The sequence below is a fragment of the Macrotis lagotis genome, chromosome X, assembly GCF_037893015.1.
Source record: "Macrotis lagotis isolate mMagLag1 chromosome X, bilby.v1.9.chrom.fasta, whole genome shotgun sequence".
Classification (NCBI taxonomy): Eukaryota; Metazoa; Chordata; class Mammalia; order Peramelemorphia; family Peramelidae; genus Macrotis; species Macrotis lagotis.
The window spans coordinates 253,515,827-253,536,987 of NC_133666.1; the positions used below are offsets into that span (position 1 = coordinate 253,515,827).

Consider the following 21,161-nt stretch of genomic DNA (forward strand, 5'->3'; position numbering starts at 1 on the left):
AGTCAAGACAACTGGTGATGGTCTGGGATGCAGTAGACCACCTTGGTTTTCTTTGACAAACTCTAAGAATTCCAAAGCACCTGCTGCAGCCACCTTCTTGCTTTTCGAATAAATTGTTCTCATCTGCCTTGTTTCACTGTGGGAAGTCTTTAATGCTTGGGGTAGATATCACCCTAACTCACTGATGGGTTTGAGGATCATCAGTTATCCTCAATCTGATTTAGTGTGTCTATTGAAAAGGTTTTACCAGTGTTTTTCTCTGTGATTAGGTTCTTCTAGGATCATAACATTTCAAATTATTAGAGAACTATCTATCCCAAACCTCTCTTTTTATATAGATGAGGAAACTGAGGCCTAACTTCACTATGATGAAGGATATAGCTTTAGAAGTGGGAGAAACCTAAAAGGCCATCCACTCCAGTTATCTAAGTTTACAGATGAGGAGACAGACAAGAAAAAAGAAATTACTTTCCAAGGCAATAGGGTAGGTTTAAAGGAATCTTTGGGTGAACAGTTGTAGTAAAAGCTGAATATTTCTAAAATGGAAAGAATTCCCACTCCCTATGTGCCTATATTTGTTTTTTACGTTGTTTTCTTTTATGAAATAAGATAGACCTGGATTATTGTTAGAAAGCACCTATACTATACTGGGACCACACAGAACACTCAAATGAGTTTAAAACTAAAATTATGAATTGTTTCAACTAACTTCTTAATTAAGTCTTTGGGATTTCCCAAGAATATCATCATATTGTCTGCAAAAAGAGATCACTTTATTATTTCATTCCCTAGTCAGATTCCTTTGATTTCTTTTTTTCCCTCTTATTGCTGTTGCTAAGATTTCCAGTATAATATTGAGTAATATGGCATCCTTATTTCACTTCTGATCTTATTGGGAAGGCTTCTAGTTTATCACCATTACAAATAATACTTGCTGATGATTTTAGATTAATTTTTTTATCAATTTAAGGAAAAATTCACTTGTACCATCACTTGCAAGAAATAAATGCTGAATTTTATCAAAAGTTTTTTTATATAATCATGATTTTTAAAAAATTTTATTATTGATGTAATCAATTATTTTACTGTTTTCCTTATGTTAAACCATCCCCGCATTCCTGATATAAATCCCACCTGATAATAATGTACAGTCTTTGTAATATATTGCTATAATTTTTAACTAGTATTTATTTAAGATTTTTGGATTCATATTCATTAATGAAATTGTGTTTAATTTTATTTTTCTGTTTTTACTCTTCCTGGTTTAGGTATCAGTAACATATTTGTTTTATAAAAGGAGTTTGGTAGAATCCCTTTTCTTTATTTCAAATAATTTATTTAATATTAGAATTAGTTAATCTTTAAACATTTCACAGAATTCACTTGTAAATCAATCTGGTCCTAGTGCTCTTACAAGACATTTATATGACACACCAGAAATAAGACAGTTTATAATATTTTACAAAGATAATCATACCTGAGGCTATTCTATGTATCATATTTTAGGAGGTACACTAAGAAGTCAGAATGTGTTTAGAAGGGCAATCAGGATGCTGTGGGGAACTGAAGACCAGGTAAGAAAAAATAGAGATAGTCTGCCTCCAGAGATGATAATTGTGTAAACTGTAGATATTCTGTCTTCAGAGAAGATAATTAAAATGTTGGGCAGGAGGAGGTAGATTTTTGGTTTCACATAGGAAAATAAGGAGGGCTAGGGATAGGACTTATAATGTGATTGATCTAAGGAACTCCTATTGAGGAAATACTCTGTCCTTAGCAGATTGGCACTTTCTTTGCAAAATAGAGCTGATTTCGACAATTACCTGGGGACTTAGAGGTTAAATGACTAGCTCAGGGTCACATAGCCAGTACATATCAGAGCCTCAAACCAGCTCTTCCCAGCTTCCAGGCCAGTCTCAATTCAATAGGCCATGCTATTTCTCTTCATAATCAGACACTTGTGAGGTCATCAGTATTGTGGGTATTCCTTCCAACAGGATAGACTGTAGCTCCTCTATAACTTTAAGAGTGGTATTCAAGAGTTTCTATGATTGAAAACTTCACAACCTTCCTTCTAACTCGGTCTTCCAGTTCTTTGAATTTTGCCTAGGCTGCTCCTCAAATGAAAGTTTAATAATCCCTCACTGGGCCCATACTTGAGCCCTTGCCAAGTCTGGTAAAAAGATCTTTCATCCCACTGAGGGCCCAGGGTGGAGGCAGTAACAATCAGAGCTTTCCATGAAGACAATTCACTGAACCTGGAAGTCTCCAGAGAGGATACTAGGTGGCTGTTTTGGGGATACCTTAGAGGTCCTTCACACTACAGGTGGTTGGGGGGGTAGGTTGCATTAGATGACCTCTGCTGACCTTTTCAATTCTAAGTGGCTATGATTTGAGGGAAAGCAATGCAGAGATAAGTATGCATCGTGAGTTCCAACATCACCTATAGGCTCTAAACTGAAAAGAAAAACTCCAGGGGGCAGCTAGCTGGTATGTGGATAGAGCACTGACCCTGGAGTCAAGAGGATCTGAGTTCAAATCCGACCTCAAACACATAATAATTGCCTTGCTGTGTGACCTTGGGCAAGTCACTTAACCCCATTGCTTAAATTAAAAAAAATTTTAAAAAAAAGAAAAGTTCTGTAATGAATAAGTAGCACTTTAGGTAATGAGTCCCTTATTACTGAAAGTATCCAAGTAAAGGCTGAATTGGCAATCTGTCAAAATAGTTGTGGAAAGGATTTTAACTACAGGTGAAAAAGGTTGGACCAAATGATCTTTAAATTTCCATCCTATTCTAAAATCCTTTCCAAGTATAGCTTAAACTGTACCTCCTATTAGAACTTTTGGATTGTGCCTAACCTCCTCCTTCCCCTGTTAGTAATCATCACTCCATCTTTCTAAATTAGTGTGCATTTTGTGCATGTTGAAGACTCCTTCCCCCCAGAATATATATTCTTTGGGGGCAAGGATTATTTTGCTTTTATACCTTTAGCTATTATCATAAAACCTTGCATATAGCAGGTGCTCTATAAATACTGGTTGAAATTAGTTAAATGGACCTTATGAGTCTATAGGCAAATTTGCAATGAAATTCCACTTGAACAAGCAGTCAAACATGCCATCACGGTTGACTTCAATAGCTTCTTAAAAATATTTAACATTTAATATTAATTTTTCATTAAAATTAATATCACCTATAAAAATTAAAGCTGTGCCCTAGGATTAAGGTAACCATGCTTCAGTATTTTACCAAAGATAGCAATAGTGATAAAAATGATTAGGTAGGGTGAGACACAGAACTGCCTGTAGGTAGGAGACCTGGAGATCCCAAGGGCAAAGAAATCACTTCCTAACCAAAAACATGGTGTTCTGGCAGAAACCTTAATGTCAAACTCCTTACCAGAAAGTGTAGAACTGCTGATGGTGCTAGCAGGCGTGGTGACTTCAGGGTCCTCTTGGGCAGACTCTTCAGATGGTAGTGCTGGCTTCTCAGGCTCCTCTCTAGATTCTCTAGGACAGGCAGCTGGCTCACTCTGTTCACCCTCCGTCGAAATAGCTAATTTGGGGAGCAAGCCTGAACTGAGTCTATTTCTATTACTTTCCGTATCAGAGGAGTTTGATGTGGATAATTGTTGCCTTAAATTAGAGAGAGAGAGAAAGAGAGAGAGAGAGAGAGAGAGAGAGAGAGAGAGAGAGAGAGAGAGAGAGAGATGTTAAAAATACTGATTCTGGAAGAGATCAGATGAAAAACATCAGCTACGATTGGCATATATGATAGGCCTTGGAGGAGGTACAGATAGACCAGCCAGTTCTAGTGGCCAGCCATTCTGTAACATTTTAAACAGGCATTTCTACCTACATTTCAGAATACTCAGAACTCCAACTCAATGTCTCCACAGATGGTAGAGCTGTAGTCTTGGTTTTATCTCCTGAGTCTTCTTTCTCTTCTCCAGGATTTCGAGTTATTCGGTCTATGCTACTAAAAACCTAAGAAAGAGAAAATATTACAATAATTAACACATTCTTGGTATTGTAACCAAGCAAGATTTGTCCTTTTTTATGTATGACTCAAGTCTGAATCCAAGGAATTTCTTTTCAGAAAGCACTGTCCTGATGCTTTATGTTCTTTTCAGCTGAGGTGTAGGGTCAATGAATAACCTTTTTTTTGTTGTTGTTGATGTTATGAATTCATCAGCTCCTCTCATCATTTCCCTGTATGAACTTTGTGTCTGCAAACAAAATCCATAGATGCTTTGGGGTTTCTAGGTCAGAGGATCAATGCACATCTTAGATTACTTCTTAACCATAAAGTCAATCAAAAAAAAAAATCAGAGAGAGAAAGAGAGAGAGGTTTAATGGCTACCAGTCAGAGGTGGGAAGCAAAAAAATGAACTGGAATTGACTGTGAAGAAAAGAATAAATTACTTGCTTCAAAGATTTAGGAAAAAAGACAGCGCATCTTTTGGTCAAAAAATTCAGTGGTTTTTGTTTAGCTTACAAATCACACATACAGACTGTCAACTTTGTATACCATTGTACTGTGGTCCTTGAAGGAATAGAACTTGTCATCAAAAGAAATCTCAGTCTGCCTTTGGATAACTATGGCCCTCCCATAAGCATAAACAAATTTCATAAAATAAGAAATTAAGTTGAATTAACCCACTGGGTTCCACTTGGATCCACCTGCAGCTGTGCGGTAACAAAGTGCTGGTAGGGGTGGGGGTCAGGGGTGGGCCTGGAGGTTGTATATGCTAGGGAAGCAGAGTAGTGGAGGAGAGGGAGGCCCATAAATAAGTACCATGATAATGACCCCTTTTTTATTCAACAGATACTACGTTCTCACTCTATCAGAGAATTACAGCTTCAGAGCTAGAAGAGAACATCTACTTTAATTTCACTTTATAGATGGGGAAACTGAAGCTCAGGATGTGGGGTGACTTGAACAGGATCATACAGTAGTGATGAGAATAGGATCTGACCAAATTCAGCATTCTTTCCACTGTACCTTGCTCTTGCTACTATTCATTTTGCTGAGAGGTTTTAAGTTGTGTCTGACTGAGCCCCTCTCATTTGTTTTATTTGGGGATTTTTGAGTAAAGATACTGGAATGGTTTGCTATTTCCTTCTCCAGTTCATTTTACAAATGAGGAAACTGAGGCAAACAGGGTTAAATGAGTTAAAAAGTCACACAGCAAGTAAGCATCTGAGAGCTGAGAGCAGATTTCAACTCAAGAAAATTTATCTTTCCACCTCAAGGCTTGGCACTCTATCCATTACAATCATCTAGCTGTCCTAAGTAGATGCAAAGCACTAAGTACTAGGCTTACCATGCACAAGTTTTATAAAGAATGAGAAGGCATTAGGGACGGCTAGGTGACACAGTGGATAGAGCACTGGCCCTGGAGTCAGGAGTACCTGATCTCAAATATGGCCTCAGACACTTAATAATGACCTAGCTATGTGGACTTGGGCAAGTCACTTAACCCCATTTGTCTTGCAAAAAAAAAAATTTCTAAAAAAAAAAAAGAATGAGAAGGCATCGATGGGGTGTTGTTTACACCCATAGATGGGACTCTCATACTTAAGAGAGCATGGATCTATTGGAGTATAATAGAATATACTCTGCAGATTAATATAATAATTAATGTAATAATATAATGATTTTGTAAGAGACAGAAAAAAAATGCTGAAGGTACTAAAAGCTAGACAGAAACTAAATCAATTCATCTGAAAAGCTGGAAGTCACATCTGCAGAACTGGGAAGTTAAGTGTTTAAACCTAGATTTTTTGACTTCAAGACAAATCACTTCACCTCCAGATAAAAGACAAATGTGTCCTAGAGATCCCTCTCTCTCTCCATCTTCTCCTCTTCCCCCTAGCTATGGGTCCACAAGCAATCATTCTTTTCCTCAGGTATTGTCTCAGTGTGATCACCTCCATACTTTTTCAGAATTCAACAAGTGATCTCACTTCTCCTTGAATCAAATGAGAAATCTCCAGCTGATCTTTGGACTGTCTAGAATCATGGCATACCTTCTCATTCCACAGACTCCTTGTCCCATTACCCTTCAATTCACATTTGCTTTGTCAAACGATTACTCTCACTGACAAGCTTTTACTTCTCTATTGCAATGCCTCTTCCCTATGGAAAACTCAACTCCTCCCTGAAACAACTCCACCAGACTTCCCATCACCCCACATTCCCCCTGCAAAAAAAAAAAAACAAAAACCTTATTTAGCTTAAAATCACGGAGATATAGATTCTGAGTACAAAGATATTTGAGACTCATTTTACATATGAAGAAACTGAGGCCCAGAGAAGTCAACCAATCACCAAATCAATAATAATAATAAGTCAAATCAACAAGCAATTTTAAAGGAGCCAATTAAGTCCCAGACTCTGTGCTAAATGCTAGGGATACAAAGGTAAAAAAATCCCAATCACCCCCAAAAAAATAATAAAACAATAACAATTCTGTTCAAGGTATTCACAGTTTAATGCACTTGCTTAGAGAGAAAAACTCAGGTCCTCTAACTACAAATTCAGAAGTATTTATACTGTGTCTCATTTCTGGAAGGGGCATGGAGCTAGTATAGTCTTTCTCTTTCATGTTATAGATGAGACAACTGAAGCACAGAAAGGGCAATTTTGGCCAGTTTTACACTCTGAGAGTTTGGTCAGGTTATATAAAGGCGGAGCTTGAGGTTTGAGCTTCCAGGGGATGAAGGGGGAGTGGATCTCTCTCTCTCTCTCTCTCTCTCTCTCTCTCTCTCTCTCTCTCTCTCTCTCCTCTGTATTCTTTCTTCTTTCTATCTATTCTCTCTGTTTATTCTCTCCTCCATCCCCCCCTCTTTCCATTATTGTTGTTTGTCCTTCGTTCTTGAAGAGGACCAGGACATCAGGGAAGTTATGAAATGACGTGCATTTAAATTGGATTTGAGTAAAGGGGTACTGTGCCTCACTTTCTCCTCCAAAGCCATCTGGGTCCAGTGGCCAGTTATACATCAGGATGGGTGGAGATGGGAGATCTTGATCTTTTTAAGCTAAGGTTTTCAATAGTCTCAGTCTGACTGAAGCAATGACCATTCAGTGATTAAGATAGGGAAGAGAGAAATGAAGCAAAGAATGGCCTCTTTTGCATAGTTAAGAAACAACCACCTACCTGTGTGTCTACATACACACACACATACATCCATGCACATATACACCCACCCACCCCAGGTGTTCACATGGACTATTTGTACCCAACCTGCAGCAGAGCATTCTGAGCTCACCTTGGTCCAGTCAGCCACAGTTGGACACTCTGTGATTTGTCTCAAACACAGTAATGTCGTTTTGGTCTTCTTCAATAACAAAGACAAGCACCAACCAACCTTTATACACACACATACATGTATATGTGTATATATGGATATATGTGTGTGTTTTCTCCCCACAAAGCTGCCCAGTGTACACACACACACACACATACACACATACACACACAGAATATATGACTATATATATATAAAACTATATATATTAATACACACACAGTACCAATGTAGAGAGATATAAATAAATGTATCTATTTCTGGCAGAATGGACGGGTCCTTCCTCAATTCAGGTAGTTTAGGCATCAATTCTATCTGGAAGCAAGTGAGTAGGTTAGCCTTTGAAAAAATCTTCCCAAGCATATGCTTCTAGCAATCTAGGGACAGTTTTGACTTACTTTTGAAAACCTATGGGAGCAAGAAGAAAACTGACGTATTTCCAAATTAAAATCTTCATCATTGGTGTCATCTTCTTCTTCTGTTTCCATATGGTGATATTTTTCAGAACGAGCTGCAGAAAAGGGGAGGACAATCATTTATTTGGAAGTCAGTTTTTACATGAGACAATTACCATAATCTAATAAAGACTTTATTCATAGGGATTTAGTGATCACTTTGGTTTAACACCTTACTTTATGGATGCAGCCTAATGTCTAAGTTACACATGTAGAAATCCCAGCCAAGCTGGGATTTGAACCTGAGTTTTCTGATTACAATTCTAGAACTCTTCAGAAGGTTCCCACCTTCCAGGCTAAACACTGGATAATGTCTTTCACATACACCCCCCACATACACATTATTCAATTATAATTTTTTACATTTTTAAAATATAGTTTTCCCCCCAAATACAAGTAAAAAATTTCTTAGCATTCATTTAAAATTTTTTTTGAGTTCTAAATTCTCTCCTCATTAAGAAGGCAAGCTATTTGATATGCGTTTGTACATGTGCAGTCATGCAAAACATTTTTCCCCGTTAGTCATGCTGCATTCACATATATTTTAAGATGATACATACTATCAAAGTAACTTGTGTCATCTTCCGATTCTAGTTGCGGGATGAATTCTGCCTTCTGTCTCAGCAAACTATTCCAGTCCAGGGAACGAAAAAATTGGTGTTGCTTTACTTCATAGGCACCACCTGGGGGAGCACGAGAGAACATGAGGAGACTCAAATGCTCCAGGCATAGAGGAAGCAAAATTCATAAGGAGAGAGGAAATGAGAGCAGGAGGAAAGGGAGGAAGAGGAGGGAAAAGAGGCAGAGAGAGGCACAATCAGAGAGGCAGAGATATCTTACATTCCCAATTCATCATCAGGATCAAAGGCAATAACTCCTCTAAACAATTACCAGAAACATATCTATCTTAGTAATAATACCATATGTTCAATTTTTCTTTTGTTAATTTTTCCCATTATTTCCCCCTTTCTTCAACAATTGATGATGTAGCTTCTGAAAACCAAATTATGGTGAACCTAAGGAAGTAGGTTTGTTATTCCTACAAAGACATTATTGTTATATATAATAAAAAAATTTCCAAAGGAGGAAATCTGCTGTGACAATGAGATTTCTTACAGTGATAAAGATAACAATGATGAGTTCTTTTTGAATGATAACAAATGGGTAATGTAATTTCACTGGATTACATATGTAATTGGGAAGGAATTAGTGCCTATGTAGTATGATTTCATAAGTTACAAATAGCTGGGTTTGTTTTATGGATTCATACAGCATGAGACTAAAATCCATCAAATTTATGAAATCGTAGACTTCTTCAAGCCAACAGAGCATAACGACACAATTTAGGAAAACAATGTCCTGTAGTTTCAGTTCATGATTCAAAAAGAGCATGTGCCATTTTAAAGGGTACACTTGGCCTGAAACATTTAAAATATGTACATAATACATAAAGAAAGCCTTCAGATTTGTAATGGAATCACAGAGCTCAGCTAGTCTACTTCTCTGCCTCCAACAAATGTATAGATGAAGATAGCTTATCATTTCACCTAAATGACCAACTAAGGAGACCCAAACATTCGTCTCATTGGCCATGCCATTGAGAGAGTCTTCTTTATTTCTAATAGTAATGTTTCCTTATTATAATCTGAACCTAGAGCTTCTCAACCTTATCCACAACTAAAATTCTTCTCTTGGTGTTATCTCTACAACCTTTCCTGCTTAAAAGTTAAACCTCCTTTCTCTTGTAGATAGGGTCTTTAGCTCCTGGAGAAAATACCTGCATATTCTATCTTCCTATGCTTCCAAGGCTGTGGGGAAGATCACACTGTAATTTTTAAATCAAAAGGATAGAGAAAGGATAAAACTGTCTATGTGCATTCACCAAGTTAAGATATTGTTTGAGAAAGGATAGCAGTTTAGATATCCAAAAATTCGAGAAATACAGTCCAAGAAAGGAACCTGTTGTAAAACCTATGGCTACAAAAAAGCTATTAAAAAATGGACAAAAAGTATAGGCAAAAAGCAAAGGAACCAGAAGTCCTAATGTAAGAGGCAAATTTGACCTCACAGGTATCATTGGGATCTGACAGGATGAAATTTTGGACTACAATATTGCTTTGGATATATGAATAAAAAAGGAGAGAGCATAGCATTGTCAAGATAAGAAGGTATATTCATGTGAAAAAAATTACACACCATAAAGAAGAGGCATGGTGAAGAGCATTTGGTTGAAAATTAATGGAGAGAGAGAAGTAGAAGCAATTTTATCATTGGAATATGCTACAAACCACCTGGACTGAGAGAAAAAATAGATGAGAAATAGATGAGGCATTGGGAATCTGATCAAAAGTCTGGCAAACAAACTTCATAATAAATTTCTCTCTCTCTCTCTCTCTCTCTCTCTCTCTCTCTCTCTCTCTCTCTCTCTCCTTCCCTCTAAAAAAGGAGAGAATCTAATAACTTCTTGACTTGCCTAGGTAAGTTCATCCTTTAAAAGGTATAGGAACCAACACAGAGGAATTCTATATTACATCTGATTGTCACTAATAAGGATGAAGTCATTGCTAGGGTGGAAAGGACTATTATCCTAGAGTTTTTGAAAGAAAAGAGCAGGAAAAATCGTCACAGTGTAATTTGCAAACCAAGATTTTGGAACAGAAGACTTCTGTCACACAGCAGCTAAAAGGCTCTATCACTTTGGGGCAGAAGGATGAACCTACAGATGGATAGTAGTAGTAGTAGGAGGAGGAGGAGGAAGAGGAGAAGGAAGATGAGGTGGAGGGAGTGGGGGAGATGTCCTTTAGACTGTAAAGAATAAACAATAAGCAGATCTACTGTGCAATGGCTAGAGAGATGGACCTGAAAATTTGAGTTCAAATATAGCTTCAATCACCTTCCACTTGGACAAATCATTTCTGTTTGCCTCAGTTTCTTCAATTGTAAAATGGGGATAATAATAGCACATATCCCCCCACCATGGTTTTTATGAGAATCCAATGAAATATTTGTTAATCAGTAGGAACAATGGGTGGCACACAGTAGGTAGTATATAATGCTAGTTATCATTACTATTATTATTATTATGCTTAGCAGTCTTTTCTTGATTAGTTCAAGTAATCTAAAACCAAGATTAATGACATCTTCCTTCTGCATGAAAATAAGTGGAAAGATGTGATCTTCTGAGCTACTGTCATGAAAATCATGGAGAATGAAAGTGGAACTACAAAATTGGAGAAAGGAAATTGTCCTAGTTTTCAAAGAACTGAGTTTGTTAACCATTGGGCCCATGAGTTTGACTTCGATTGCTGAGGAAATTCTGGGATATGTTAGTAAAGAAATTGATTGTGAATATCTAGCAAAGGAAAAGAGTAAACATAGAGACTGAATGTGACCTTAGCAAGAACAAAGATATGATGGACCAATCTTATTTCCTTTTTTGGACAACGTTTCTAAATTGGTAGATTAGAATATATTATAAATATAGTTTGCCCAGATTTTAACCAAGTATTTGAGGAAGTATCTCTTTCTATTTTCATGGAAAAGATGGAGAGATATGGACTAGTTGATAATACAATTAGCTGGATTTATAATTTTTTTGGATGGTTGCAAAGGGAAAACAATAATGGTGAGAATTCAACTTGAAAGCCAATGTCCAATAAGGTGCCTCAGGGATTTATGTTTAGTTCTCTGCTAATTAATATTTCCAATAACAACTTGAATAAAGGCTTAGATATCATTCTTATCAATGTTGCAAATTGGGAGGATATTTAAAAGAATGGAGGATAAAAAGCAAGATCCAAAAATATCTTAACAGGCTAGAACACAGGGCTGACTTAATATGATTATATTTAATAGAAACGAAATATTAAACTTGGGCTAAAAAAAATCATAAGTTCAAGATGAAAAGGCATAACATACTAGAGGCTTACCTGAAAAGGATCTGGTGTTTTAGTATGTTGAAAGCTCAGCACGAGTCAAACCCGCAAAAAGGTAATGCTAATTTGGGCAGCATTAAGAGACATAGCTTACAGGAAGAAACAGGTGAAAATTCTTCTGTATTAGGCCCTGGTCAAACCACAGGAATAAAATATTCATTTCTGGGCACCATACATCAAGAAGGATTTTGATAAGCTAGAGAACAGAGGATGACCACCAGAATGATAAAGAGCACCAAGGCAATGCCATTGGAGAACTAAAGATCTTTAGCCTAAAAGACTCGGGTGGGATAGGCTGTCTTAAAGTATTAGAAAGGTCGCCACATGATGTTGATAAACAGAGAAGAGAACTCGGGTCAATGGGCAGATGTTATTAATAGATGAATTTATGTTTGATATTAGAATGGAGAATTAGGGAATTTATCTGTCATAGTTCAAAGGGATAAGACCAATGCACTATCCAATCCTAGGCTTATATCTTCAGACTAAGAGTTCTTAGATGTCACTGTGTCTAATTTCTCCTTTTAGACCTGAAGAAACTGAGGCACAGAGAGAGGTTAAGTGACTTGATCTTGGTTAAACAGGTTGTAAAGGGTGCTTTTGAATCAAATCTTGACTCTGAATCTAGTAACCTTTAATTTATACTACACTGCCTTTCACCTCTAACATGAGTCACAAAATGCTAATTATTACATCTCAAAATTCCAGTTGGAAATTAAATGTCCAAGAGTTAAGTAATTTTCAGAAAAGCATATATGCAAACTTATAAACACAGAGAGTTAGTTCAGTTTAAGAAAATCTGTCATTAGGCTTCTGGTCTAGGTTTTCATGACAGGAGTAGATAGCCCAATATTGAGTATCCATCAGACCTTATCACGTGGAACACACACTAAATGTGGAATTCTTGAGACTGAATGTTAAATTCTCATTGATTTACTGATTTATACTCCTTTGTGCTGTTTAGTCATTTTCAGTCAGTCAACAATCATTGTCCTTGGCTCTTTCCATCACTGAGAAGGAAAGAATGAAAGGAAAGGACAAATTGAGAGGAAAATTAATATAAAAGACTACCAAATAAGATTAAATGCCATATAAAAATAACCATGTTAAAGACCATGAAAAAAACAACATAGCAAACTTGCTGACCAGAACTCAATACTACTACTCATAGAAGAGACTATGTTCACAGCACATTAGAAGTTCAAAAGCAGTTGAAGTAGGTCAACCCCCAACTTCCAGCTTTCTAATTACACTGAAATCTTACGGAGCTGTGACATTAAATTTCTCCCATGCTCATGGTTTTTCTCTCCTCTTGTGGAAGTTTCTAAAACATCCATTATATTCTTCACACCCCTTTTCTCAGCTACTCTAGTCTCTCAGGCAAATGTGCATTTACACATTTTCATGGTGCATTATTTTGCCAACTAAATATGCATTGAATACAAGAATCTGCCCTCTGAAGCAGGGCGGCAAGCCTTCAGGACAAGCAGCAGGTATCGCTCAGCGGTGCCCTACAGGGACCCACACAGTCGTTGCTATTTTGTAGCCTTTTTCGTGACAACACTAAAAGCTGGTGCTGGATATTTCAAATGTCTCTTTTGGGCTTCAAACTGTCAAACTCTGAAAAGACCCAAAGTACCAGTCAAAGAGATAAAGAAGATAGAAACAATCCATGAGCATATGATATACGTGACGGTGTTGACCAGAGCACAGCACTGACTGACAAATCCAAGCCAATCAGGGATTAAAGTGGGGGAAAAAAAAGAACATGCCAAATCCATGTTCCCATGAATATTCTGGAGTGACTTTTTTTAAACTTTTTAAAATTTTATTATTTAATTTTTTGGAGTGACTTTTAAAGTATGTTTTTAGAAGTAAAGTGGTGCCCAATCAAACATTTACTCGTTTTTAAAAAAGAAAGAAAAAGGGAACATAGATACTTATATTTGATGCAAGAATATTCTTCAATTAGGATTACTTGCATATCTCTGAAAATCCATTTATGGAGGTTTAATTGGGATGTGAAAGTTACTTTGAGTTTTGAAACTTTTGTGGGTTTTTTTTTCATATACTGCAATGATTTCTGGAGAGTTGGTTATTTTGAATTCTCCTCCTTTGTAACAAAGAAAAAGTTAAGAAAAACTACCTGACAAAATAATGGCATTTTTCCAGATAAGGATATTGAGATTGAGAGAAGGTAAGTGTCTCAGTCAGTATCAACACAACTAATAAACTGTTTTTAAAAGGATTTGAACCTAGAACTTTCTGATATTACATTCACCATTCTAATCACTATACCATCTAGGTGAATCTGAAAAAAGTAAGTTTTCAGACTCTTACCTCTATCTATAATTCAATTCTGAAATTGTATAATATTTGCACTTAATTTTTGAACTTTTTAAAAAAAATCATTTATTTAAGGCAATGGGGTTAAGTGATTTGCCTAAGGTCAAACAACTAGGCAATTATTAAATGTCTGAGGCTATATTTAAACTCAGGTACTCCTGACTCCTGGGCCAGTGCTCCATCCATTTCACCCCCTAGCTGCCTCCCCGTTTTTTGAACTCTTAAATAAAATCTTTTGTTTATTCAGTCATCCATCTCTCTGTGACCCTATTTGGAGTTTTCTTGGCAGAGATACTGGAATATTTTGCCATTTCCTTGAATTTCAGTTCATTTGACCATTGAGAAAACCAAGGCAGCCAGGTTAAGTGACCTGCCCCAGGTCACACAACTAATAAGTGTCTGAGGCTGAATCTGAATTCAGATCTGACTCCAGTCCCAGTACTACATCCATTGCACCACCTACCTGCCCCCAAATTAAATCTTTACTGAAAAGACATTTCAGGAAGAGAAATCACTAATGCCAAAAGCAGTGAGAGGAAAGAGTAAATCAGAACATAGAATTTAGAGGAAGGAAAATCAGAGTTCAAATCCTGCTGCTCCTTGGATAAATCCCTTAATCTCTCTGAGATTCATTTTTCTCACTAGTAAAACAGAGTTAATAATAGCACTTCCCTCACAGAGTTATTGCATGAATTAAACGAAAGAATAAATGAAAATACCCTGTAAGTCTCAAAGTACTGTATAAATGCTAACAAGTATTATTGCCGTGGGGAAAATTTTAAAAAATTGGACAAGAAGGAATGGAAGTGGACAGTTGCTAAAACAAGGAAATTATTCCCCTGACACTTAATCTAAGATAACTACAGCATCATAACTAGCTTTTTAAAAGTAGGGTCATATGTCCATGCACATAGGTACAAGGTACTGACATCCTCTGTCTGTGTCCCAGAAACAGAGCTGTGGATCCAATAACAACAAGAAAAATTGCATGTCATCTTAATGACCATCCCAGTGTGAGCTTCAGCCACAGGCTAGTACTCTCTTAACTAAAGGAGGCAGAGGGAATACCTCCCAAAGGGACCGTTTAGTGGGGGTAAATAGAGAACCATAACATAAGACTTATCTGGTACAGTTATTATGTGTTTTTTCTTTCTGGAATACTTTCTAATAGTTAAGAATAGGGGAAGGAGAGAGGAGAAAGGAAGAGAAAGAAAAGAGAGAGGAGATAGAGAACAGGAAGAATTATAGGAAAGGTGAGAGAAAGAAAAGGAGGGATTAACAACAACAATGGAAGATGACCAACCTTGATGGATACAACTCCCCTCAGCAGGTCAGAGAGCTAGGACAACCCTATTAGACTGGCTACGGACAATGCTATCCCCATCCAAAACAAAAATGCCTTCAGAATATGATGAACACTATATTAACTTTTTAAAAAATATCTCTTATGTATTTCTTTCCTTAATCCTAATTCCTCATACCAAAAATGACTAATCTGTAAACATGTTTAACACAAAGGTGTATGTATAATATTCACCTGACTTTTCACTCTTGAGGGGAGGGGGGTGGGAAGGGAGGGTAGAAGGAAATTTTGCAACTTAAAAATATACATAGGCATATGGATGAATGTTGAAAAATTTTCAAAACATGTATTTGGAAAAATAAATTATCAATAAGAAAAAGAAAGAGGAGAAGAGGAGAGAAAGAGCCTGAAAAGAGAAAGACACATAGAGAGAGAGAGAGAGAGAGAGAGAGAGAGAGAGAGAGAGAGAGAGAGAGAGAGAGAGATCACATACAACAATGGCCATGGTGAAGAGAAAAATGTTAATGGAATTTATGGACATGAATAGCTAATCTGGTTATAAGCAATTCCAGGAAGCTCAGGACAGTGATGTCTAATGATCTTTACAGGCTAATATTATTGGCAATCTCTTCTCTAAGGTTTTTGTTGTTCAGTTGCTTGATTTGTGTCTGGCTCTTTCTGACCCTTTTTGGCTAAGACACTGGAGTGATTTACCATTTCCTTCTCCAGATTATTTTACATATGAGGAAAGTGAGGCAAACAGTTAAGTGACTTGCCCAAGGTCACACAACGGGAAAGTGTCTGAAGCCAGATCTGAACTCATGAAGATGAAGCTTCTAATTCTATATACCGTGCCACCAAGCTAGAGGTATGCAAAGGAGGAGGAAAAGGAGCCAAAGTAGAAAATTGGCAACGAAATGTCAGCTTGCTTTCTTCTCACTAATTTCTTTTTATCACCTTAACCTCCTCCTCCTCCTCCCTCAGCCCACAATGCTGAATGCCAAAGATAAGATAGCATAGGTCTTCCACAGGCACTCATTTTATAGTAATTAGTTCAAGTACCAATCACCTCACTCAAAGTCTGTGGGAAATAATTTGCTGGGTCAGATTACTTGGGAGCTTGGGAACAGGGTGCTGTGCCCCAAGCTGGACCAGTTAGTCCTACTTTCCCCTGTTCAAGTGATTGCATTTTTCAAGAGAGGGAGAGTGCTGTGCAGTGTCTAGGTTAATCTTGAGATAAAGCTCTGCTCATGTTTATAGCAAAAGAAGCTTTTGTTTCATACAAAAAAAAATATGCTCTCTTTTTTGCAAACTGCTCTGAGTCAGCAAAAAAGAAAAAAAAGCCCCACAACCCACTACACAATAATATCCCTAAACATCATTGCTATAATGAGCTGTCGTCATGTTCTACACCGACTAACAGATGTTCCCCATGCAAAACAAAACACAAACAAAAGCCTCATCATGTTCCACGTAGATGATATTTCTTGCATATTAGCAAAAATTAAAACAAGTTGTACCCTAACCTGTTCCCAGTCTCTCCAGAGGATTCTGTCGGAGAAGCAGTGTAATCAGATCCTGGGCATCAGGAGGGGGCGCTTCATCTTTTTCAGGCCAATTGATTTCATCTACAAAAAAAGTAAACATTTTTTTTAAAACTGTGGATGACACAGTGACAGCAGTGACCATCACTGGTAGGTGCATATCAGGGGAAGCCCTGTCTGGATTCTGTTCTGTTTCTTCTGTGCAATTGTCTCTGGGCTCCCATCTTTTCTACAGATTACCTTCATGCTGACAATAAAACAATATATGCTTCAATTACATTCGCCGTAGTTTTTAAATTTATTTTACCAGCAAATATCTCTTGAACCCCCATGGACCCCCAGATTTACTGAGTTGAAAAAACAAAAGCTCAATATAAAGAAGCTGTTGCTGTCCCCAAGTCCTAATGTGACATTTCACAGAACTTTCAGTACAGAACAAGGGTGGTCAGTACTCTAGGAAAAAAAAAAAAAACTAAGAGCAAAAGATAACAATTTCTGGCTCACTCTAACAAAAACTCTGCCCCAAAGGCATGTTTTATGTTCTCTGGTAACAACAAAAGAATTTAGTGAAAAATACATAAGAAGCATGGTAGTTTGGGGGTGGGGGTAACTACAGGGGGCATAGATTCCCAGGACTGAGGAGAGACACTCAAAATAATTATAATTTAAGTATTTAAAATTTTGCTACGAATATTGTAATATTTTCTGCATCTTAAAAGGCACTTGCCTGGAGATATCTGTGCGTGCCTGTGTGTGAGGAAATGCAATAAAAAACATGAGTTATTTCTGTGTGTGTCTGCCTCTAGCTTCCACTGCCTGCAGTTTAAATCTGATTTGGAAAATAAAACATGAATATGCATCTCAGCCGTAAGGCATCAAGAACAAAGCCAGCATTTGCCGCTTGTGTTAATTAAACAGTTGATTCCCCTTGCCACTCAGGCCTTGGTATATCATATCAGAAAAATGCATGGTTATAAATCCATAAACAGCTAGGATATTGTTTAAAAGGGTCATACACTGTAGGCAACCCACAAATCCACTTCATTAAAGTTTACAAACATGCCTGGCTTGCAAAGTCACAGAGAAAGAGAGATTAGTATTTGGATTACTTTTCTTTTTCTCACACATAGAATAATAGAGTTTATTTTCCTCCCCCTTCTTCTTATTGCTGTTATTGAATCTAGTAGCTCAGTCCAGAATAGAATCTTAGAGAATATGGAAACTGAGATTGTCAGATAAACCTTTGGCATACATAGAGGCCATCTATAGCTATGCATCTGGGAAATTTATGGAAACAGCAGGTAGAGGAGTGAAAAATTCTGTTTAATTATCATTTAGTTTTGCCACAAGCTGCATGACAATAGTTAGGGTCAGCATGCAGGTTAAGATCTAAAGGTTATTGAATTTTAAATGAAAGAAGAACAGCTGTTACAGAAATAACATTACACCATAACAACCACCAATGAAATCATTAACAATCTGTGAATTAAATTTGCTCCCTTCCCTTTCTCATTATTTATTATTTGGTAGATATTTGTTTTTAGGAGATTATTACATTTTTGTTAATTTCTTTATTAGCCATTTTCCCTTTGATACAAATAGCATCTTTAACCTTTTTTTTCCTGGTACAACTTTCCTATTAAGGATGGAAAGACTGGCCCAGAGTCAAACCATTTGTAAATCCCACATCATTTCATTTAGTAAAAATGGACTGCCAATAAACATTGGATATATTGTTCACAAACTTCTGAATTGTACATCAAGAACATTTTCTCAAATTGATTTTCAATCCAAATATTACCCTTGATATCATGAAAACCAGTTATGTGCTTTGAAAAGTGAGGTCTTTTAATTTGTTGGCTCAAGTTTTTGCTAAAGGTTAACATTTTAATAGTAGAGACTCAGATACCCCTTCGATTTGCATTAAATAGTTGTTTTCCCAGCAGTAACTTGAAAATGATTCCTGGTGATATTTACCACTGATAACTTGTCCAAATAGCTCTTCTGGTGTGTCCCCAAAGAATGGCACGCATCCAACTAGAAACTCATAGAGAATAATTCCCATGGCCCACCAGTCCACTGGCTTTCCATATCCTTGCCTCAGAATCACTTCTGGTGCAATGTATTCTGGTGTCCCACAGACCTAGCAATAATTGGGATATTAGAAATAAGTTAGAATTAGCAAGACGATTGAACAGTAATTATTTCAGGGAAATACACACCTGCTCAAACCACATGGTCCTGGATAAAGGGCTTAGAACATTAGATCAATAGCATCAAATAAAATCTATTATTTAGGGATAAAGATAAAAAACTGGACTCCAATCATTCCCTTTTGGCACATTTGATTGAATTTAAACGTTTAAATAATCTTGCATGTTTAAGCATATTAAGTTTAAATACACACATATTAAACTAAATAATAATGCATATCCAAAAGTTCATTTTGGTATTTATAGAATTTGAATATTCTCACACCTTATATACTACTCAACTGAAAGTTGGGATAGGTTTACCTTAAGTAACTTTTACAGTGAACAGATTGTGGGCAAATGGTAATGAGGCATGCTGAAAGGGAAATGGGCCATATCTAGGATTTTAGCACCCTTGATTGTACAATGCATCATGAGTTCCACAAGTAGTCTGCTGAGACTCCTGAATTCCTTATAAAAACAGTTTTCCATTTGTCTCTCTCACAATCCCACTCGTATGCAATTAGATCGTTCATCTTCCTAATAGACCATAATATTGGGGGAGGGATATAGAGGAGGTGGGCAGTGGGAGTGGGGAGGAAGGGGTAGAGAGGACTAGAAAGAGAAAAATGGAAGCAATTTGCAGTATTCCAAAGGAAAACTTTTAAACAGACATCTAAATCACTAACAGAGATGCAACTATAGTTTGCATTTATTTTATTTGCAATCCTCCCTGTGTGTGTGTGTGTGTGTGTGTGTGTGTGTGTGTGTGTGTGTGTGTGTGTGTGTGTGAATTTTGGGTTTTGCAAGGCAATGGAGTTAAGTGACTTGCCCAAGGCCACACAGGTAATTATTAAGTGTCTAAGGCTAGATTTGTACTCAGGTCCTCCTGACTCCAGGGCTGCCTTAAGGTACTGTGCTACCTTAGCTGCCTGGTAATCTCTATTTAGAAGGGAATAGGGAACAAAGTTTACCTGCTTGTCTAGGAACTCTCGAGCATCCTTCTCAATGTGACCCTCATAAAGATTGGTGGTCATGCTCATCAGTCCCACCTTGGATAAACCAAAATCAGTGAGCTTTATATGTCCCATAGATGTGACCAGAAGGCTGTGAATGAGAAAATACCAAACATCAAGATGATGTGAGTTGACTCTTCTCAGGTGGTTTGCAAACATAGTGTTAAAGTCAGTGAGTGATTAGACAGGTATAGTCAGGTAAGATGATGCCAGATTCCATTAAACAAAGGAAGATCCCAAATCTAAATGCCTGAAAAGAATGGAGGAACCAAGATCTTTTCTGATCCCCCTGAAATCAGGGCTTAGCAGGCTCCCTGAAATTACTTTGTTCCTACTTTGCATATATATATATATATATATATATATATATATATATATATATGTATATACACATATATATGTATGTATGTGTGTGTGTGTGTGTGTGTGTGTGTGTGTGCGCGCGCGTGCGTGCATGTTCTCCCCACTTCATAAAGGAACAGAAGCTCCCTGAGGGCAAGGATGGCCTTTGTATCTCTCTGCAATGAGGATAGTCTAGTATATGATAGTGCTAAAAAATGTATGTTGATTGACTAGCACAGTAAGTCTGAATGTGGAGAGTGTGGAGTGAGGGCGCTAATACAAATAAACATGAACATTACCAATAAAACTTTTAAAAAGGGAGATCATTAGAAAAATAATGACGGGGGTGGAGCCAAGATGGCGACATGAAGGGATCAAGTCTTAGGAGCTCTCTGAAAAAAACTCATCAGCTAAGGACTCTAACTAAACTTTCTAGAGACAGAACCCACAAAGGGACCCAGCGAGGCAGTTCTCCTACTCAAGGTAACCTGGAAAAGAGCAGAAAGGCTCTGCTCCCCGGGGTCAGAGGGGCGGCCGGCCAGAGGGGTGGCCCGCCAGAGCCAAAAAACTTCAGCCTCCTGGAGGCAGCCCCAGGGCGCTGGGAGCCTTAGCTCACAGCAGCGGGGGAGTCGCCTGAGCTGTACCCCGGGGAGCACCGGCACAAAGTGGGGGAACAGGGGGGGACCTCTGCCAGAGCAAGCTCATGGAGAC

The 21,161-nt window shown here is 37.5% G+C and overlaps 1 protein-coding gene across 21 annotated transcripts in view; it reads right to left on the reverse strand.

Moving 5' to 3' along the window:
- The window catches only part of MAST4 (microtubule associated serine/threonine kinase family member 4), an 880,607-nt gene that overhangs the window by 28,095 nt on the left and 831,351 nt on the right, over nucleotides 1–21,161 (reverse strand). For all 21 annotated transcript variants that reach the window (XM_074200305.1, XM_074200315.1, XM_074200306.1 and 18 more), the window contains 7 exons: nucleotides 20,067–20,199; nucleotides 18,878–19,043; nucleotides 16,883–16,984; nucleotides 8,333–8,455; nucleotides 7,716–7,828; nucleotides 3,863–3,990; nucleotides 3,404–3,639 (listed from right to left, as the gene is read on the reverse strand). In XM_074200305.1, the coding sequence (XP_074056406.1) occupies nucleotides 3,404–3,639; nucleotides 3,863–3,990; nucleotides 7,716–7,828; nucleotides 8,333–8,455; nucleotides 16,883–16,984; nucleotides 18,878–19,043; nucleotides 20,067–20,199 (1,001 nt within the window). The remainder of the gene's footprint in view (nucleotides 1–3,403; nucleotides 3,640–3,862; nucleotides 3,991–7,715; nucleotides 7,829–8,332; nucleotides 8,456–16,882; nucleotides 16,985–18,877; nucleotides 19,044–20,066; nucleotides 20,200–21,161) is intronic.